The 5,841-nt window shown below is 39.4% G+C and overlaps 1 protein-coding gene across 1 annotated transcript in view; it reads right to left on the reverse strand.

Annotated features, from left to right (window-relative positions):
- The window catches only part of mmp15b (matrix metallopeptidase 15b), a 28,830-nt gene extending 23,170 nt beyond the window's left edge, over nt 1–5,660 (reverse strand). Inside the window, exon 1 of the mRNA XM_014015185.1 lies at nt 4,851–5,660. Within this exon, the coding sequence (XP_013870639.1) occupies nt 4,851–4,964 (114 nt within the window). The 5' untranslated portion in view covers nt 4,965–5,660. The remainder of the gene's footprint in view (nt 1–4,850) is intronic.
- Nucleotides 5,661–5,841: the final 181 nt, after the last annotated feature.

Consider the following 5,841-nt stretch of genomic DNA (forward strand, 5'->3'; position numbering starts at 1 on the left):
ACACACACACACACACACACACACACACACACACACACACACATCGCCCCATTTGAAATAATAAATAACTTCAGTCGAGCTGCTCACCTTCCATCATCGGTCTGAATACAAAACATGATGCCTTGTGTGTGTGTTTGTGTGTGTGCATGCACACTAGGCCTCGTCTATTAAATGGTCTTTCAAAGAGTCCTTGAGCTTACCTGCCAAAACCAGAGCCAGCAATATACAAGGAGTTGTAAAACTTGCCAGGGTGGGATTGTGTGCATCAATGTGTGCGCGCGTGCGCGCGCGCGCGTGCGTGTGTGTGTTTCCACCACAAAGTCAGCCAAGATACTAACAGACCTTTTATTTCAAGGCTTGGTCTGCTGCCATGTCTCAGCTATGAAAGTCTTGCTGAGAGGACGGATCAGTAAATGAAGCTGTGAAAAAGAACGAGAGGCAGGCAGATAGAGGAAGAAAACCATTTCGTTCGTTCAATTTAAAGATTTTTCCCAAGTTCCTCTGACAAAGTCTTAGAGATCCGAAATGCTGCCAATTGTGAATGCAAAACAAATCTATGAAATGGAATAATTAGACACGTAATTTATAAACCATCAGCAAATTGACACTGAAACTTTTGAAAGTAAAAATCCTCCAACTTCACAAAAGTCTGCTTGTGTTTCTTTTTGCATTTTATTGCACAAGTAGGAATGACTGATATAGCCTCAAAACGATATCTTAATATCCCAAGGAAATTTGTGTTAAGAATATTAAAATCTAGCATAATGAAAAAAGGAACATATTATTTATGGACACAGCCTACAGGTAGCAGCATTCATTAAACTAGTTCGAGGTTTTATGACCTACTGTGCAARACGACCGTGCTGATTTGTTACTACAAAGCTTCTTCCCCATGACAATAGCAGTCAAGTCAAATGAAATTCACTAAAGTATTCAGATTACCTGTGTTTGAAAAATAAATTTAAATGTCTGAAGTCAGTCCTGACTCAACACAACTTTGGTAATTTGTTTTAGATTGCTAGATCTCAAAATATYGTATTCAGTAAGTAATTTAGATGTGCTGAATACCATTATGTCACAGTACCAGCTTAGAATGGAAATATGCATGCCTTATTAAGTGCTTCTYATATTCTAAGTTAATTAGTCATTGTGATGTATCACATCTTCTGCATCTGCTCCCTTTACAGTACAATCAGGTGACCATGGGTACAGCAATTAATGAACAACAATCAATGACTGAACTGCAGACAAGGGAAATGTACCTAATTTTAAGATGTTTGACAGTATGTGTGTTTAGCTACACTATTTTCTACTAAAGAATTTTAGGGGTGGCTCATCTGTATGATGGGTCTCAAAGAAAACACACCCAGAGGAGGTCATAGTATGTCTCCCTTAATACATAGTGAGCAAAAGTTCCCATTCTCCTGTCTAATCCCATCGCTGCCTGCAGCAATACGATCCTTTGGGGACATAGTGACAGCCAATCATATTACAGTAGTGGGGGTGTGGCTGGAATGTAAGGAGAGGCCGTGTTCTACATTGCATGGATACAAAGAGAACACAGACTGATTAAGTTGTCCAGAGCAGCATTGTCACCATTTTACCCCATTCTTCATTACAATCATTTTACTTTAAAAACAGACYGTTTTACTTACGACTCCATCCATCTATTTATCATTTCTATGCTTCTATCTCTATGCTCTCTTGTCCYAGTTCTCTCACGGCTCCTCCCTTTTCAGACAAGAGGCTCTATTGTATTTCCTCAGATGCTCTGGAGTCCCAGGCACAGCAAGYCCAAGTCCGCCATGAACAGCCAAGTTAGAGAACAACTGTCACATTTACTCGTCACATGCTGCACAGCTGAGGTTGACCGACACCGTCCCAGTCCGTTTGTAGAGCTACATCCTTTCCTTAATTTAGTTTATTACAAGTCACATTGTGCATTTTCTGTGACTGTTTCCCCTCTTTAAYGGAGACATCTGAGATTCTGGTCAGATACACTTGAATAACCCTTCTGTTCCCTCCACTTTTTAAACCTCCCACTTCATCCTTTCAGTCCAGACAGAGTAGGAGTGGAGATTACAGRCCAGAACGTGTACTGAGGAATGACTAGACCTCCAGACCACATCATTTAATTTGTGAATAAAGTGCATACTGTTTTTTTTTTTGTTTTGTTTTTTTGTAGCTGTAACACAACTGACCACTATTATGTTTTGTTAACTAGCTTTATTTTAAATGATGTTTTTATTGTTTTGGAAAATCAAGTTTTTCCTATTTGATAAAAACAAAACAAAAAARCACGACGTCAAAAATCAGAAAAAGTCCCGTGGTAATGTTTCAGGGGTAGCCAATTATGTTCCAGTTCTGTGAAATATTTAATACTTTTTTAATGATGTTCAGGTGCTGCTTGAATGGGGAAAGTTGTAATGTTTGGCTACATGACAAATAAAGAGAAGCAGAAGRTGCCAAATGCAGTCAATGAACTTTTAGTGCATCAATAAAAAGCTGACAAAATTATAATATTTGATGTTGTTGTTAGCATTGCTGTCAATGAAAGCTAGGGACAAAAATTCCAGAGACTATAGAGTACTTGAGCCAGGTAATGGATGTATCTATCCTCAGTAATGGTCTTTAGGTGCTGTCGGACCACAGGAGACCACTTCACAGTCCTTACAAGATTGCTCTTTATTTGTATTTTCTACAGGTAGCACTACTGCTGTTCTTCACAGTTCTCATGCTGAACATTTAGGACTTTTTTTAGCTCTTGCTTCACAGTAGGCACTCTCTTGGTTCAATAGGGACTTATGAGTGATGTAAATGAATGTGTATGTCCTTTATAGATACATGTTGAAAAAAATAATGTTAGAACTATTAAAATTGTTTACATTGCTAAAGTAGAGGCTACCTAACTTTTGTTGTTGCTCCTCTTTGAACATGTGCATCATAGAGTTGACTAACCTGTAGTATCCTACTGAATGTTTTAGAGCTCTTTCAAATTACAACATGAAAATATACTAAAGACCCACACACCAACTATAAAATGCTAAAAAAAACAAGAAATAAATGTTCATAAGAACATGGTACTTATACCCGTATTCTAAAGCTTTCTGGGTTGTTTTAAACACAGTATGGCTCAAACTTGTTATCACCTCAGCTGACACACATGGCTCAACATTTAGTCACAGGTATTTGGACATTTCTCATCTGTCCACACACTGCGAAAGCCTTTTGTCTTCTGTCTCAGGGAAACACATTAACACACACACTGCCGTGTTGATAGCTAAACAGAGAATGTTGTAACCCGACTGACAGTCCGAGCCTCGGGTCACTGAGGGTGTCACGCACACTCACCTCTAATGACCCGGATGTTTCTCTGTCAGCCTGTCTCAATGCATCTGTCAAACAGCTAGCATCATCTCCACCACTAATCACCTTACAGGTATGCTGTCGGCTATTACCTTTGTTTTTGTGTTTTAAAACGAGCCAGAGAGAAGGATAATTGTTGGACCAACAATGCAGGAGGTGCTGGTTCAAGTCCCARCATGATGCTTTACTATTCAACATGAACATCCAAATTAACCTGTATTTGGATCAGATTTAGAGAACACTGTCTCTGAGGGGGAAAAAACATATTAAGCATCGTTGGAGATATTGGTTAAATCTGTTGGGGCCCTAGTATACACTTAATGATTGATTGATTGATTGATTGATTGATTGATTGATTGATTGATTGATTGATTGATTGATATTGATTGATTGATTGATTGATTGATTGATTGATTGATTTTCTAAATTTACTGGGATCCAGTCCTGTTCTATTAGGGTTTCAATGGTCATGGAAAGCGTAGTGGAGTTATCAATCAGGCTGAAGTCTTGGAGACAGTAAGCATCCAACAGGACAGTGCATTACTTAAAATAGACGTTTATTAAAAGCTAGAAAATCCTATGAAAAAAGACATGCATAATACACTTATTTGATACTGCTGTGGGTAAACCTCCTTTTTTAGCATTCCCAGTCAACAAACTTTGCATACAATAACAAAAATGCTGTACCTCAAGCATTGGAAAAATCACACTAATCATTAGTATCAAGGCTTGGCTTTTGGTAGGCCGTTATCTTTGAAAGTTTCACTTCAGTTAATATTGATGGCTTTTAAGAATGTTTATTATCTTCTAAAATAAGGTTATATCACTTACCAGAAGAGTTAACACATAAAAAGTGTTGTGTAGCAACAATCATGCATTTGACTCTGATCTTGAGTCTTCCTGCTAATTTGCACACACTTTTATGTACAACACAATTATTTTGGAGTACGATGTGTGAATGAAGCAGTGTACTTTTTTGTAGTTATTTTAAAGAAAACGGGTGGATGTACAGAATGTTTGTAGATAATACATTTTTTATCATTAATATTGCAAGAGACAAAAGTTTTCATAAATGGATTTCTAAAAAAGGACAAATGTTATTAAAACTGTAAAGCCTTGATTATTCAGCTTATTAAACAATGTTTTTGTACTTCAGCAAGCATTGGGCTCACAAGTCTCTGCAACTTCTGGGTCAGAAGGTGAAGATTTAGATTGCACATGCTTCGCTTTAAAGATCCATACGTTAAAGAACTTTGACAAACACAAAGTAGTTTTTATGCATTTAGGATCATTGTTTATTTAGGTTTTGTAATAGCCTAATTGAGGTTAAATGTTATTTTTGATGACCACTTTCATTTATTTGATTTTCTATAGATTTTCCCAAGACCCCACGTTTGGTATTCATGACCCCAAGTGTGGGTCTGACCCGAGCTTTGGGAAGCACTGCCTGTGAGGAGAGTATCATGGTGCAGGAAGGTCTTTACCTCGGCGTTAAAGCCGCTCTCRTGCTCCGCTCCTCGCGCCCAGACCGCGCACAGCCACAGCGCGAGCACGGTCCGTCTCCAGAGCATCCAGGTGTCTCGTGAGGTGGAGACCATGATGATGGGTTTGCAGGGGGGAACCAGCCGTCGCTMTTTTGTACTTCAGTCCCACGCGGTGACCAGCTTTTATTCTAAGTTTGTACCAGACACGAGCCGCTTCCGGGCTGACTGTGCGGTGATTTCTTCTTCACGGCAGAGCTGAGAGGAGAGTCAGAACCTGCTGAAGCTCCATCACGGATTACATCCCAGTGACCCTCTTTGTTATCAGGAGTTTCCCACGTGAGCGCTCCTCGTTTCATTCAAACCAACCGAATCACCAGAATCCGGAACGTGCACTTCTCCAATGAAAGCAACTCAAACATATCCCGCAACTTCACTCCTCAACACAATTTGGGATGTTTCTGTTGTTTTTTTTACAGAACTGTGTGGGTGAATTACTTACTGCTAACATGTTCACGTCCTGTCAGAATAAAAACCTATTATTGTTCGAGAAATCCGCAGCTGAAGTGACCAAAACAAAGTTACTGAGTCCGAAGTTCGCCGCAGCTGACCCACATATTCAGCTGCAAGTGACTAAAACTGTTCGGGCTTTCTCTAATTTTGTAAAGCATATTTTAAGTTGCTGTTCTTCTTCTGCCTTCTGTGTCCATTTTTTCCTCTTTAGCCTGGAGACGTCCTCCTGWAACTCGGTACCAAAGTACGTCCTCGCACAGACTCGGTTCTGTCACCCGCCGGAGCAGGTCTGGTAGTGGAGCGCTGCTTGTAGTGTTTCAGAACCTCCTGCGAGACTCTCTGCGTCAATTAATGACGTCCTCCCTTTGAAGACTTTCAAAATAAGAGCTCTGCTTTTAGACGTATGTCTTTTTTTAAACCACATACAATATTTATAAAGGCCTTTATAGCTATGTTTTAAACGGCACATTTGCTAAAATGT

Source organism: Austrofundulus limnaeus, unplaced genomic scaffold, assembly GCF_001266775.1.
Source record: "Austrofundulus limnaeus strain Quisiro unplaced genomic scaffold, Austrofundulus_limnaeus-1.0 Scaffold124, whole genome shotgun sequence".
NCBI classification, from domain to species: domain Eukaryota; kingdom Metazoa; phylum Chordata; class Actinopteri; order Cyprinodontiformes; family Rivulidae; genus Austrofundulus; species Austrofundulus limnaeus.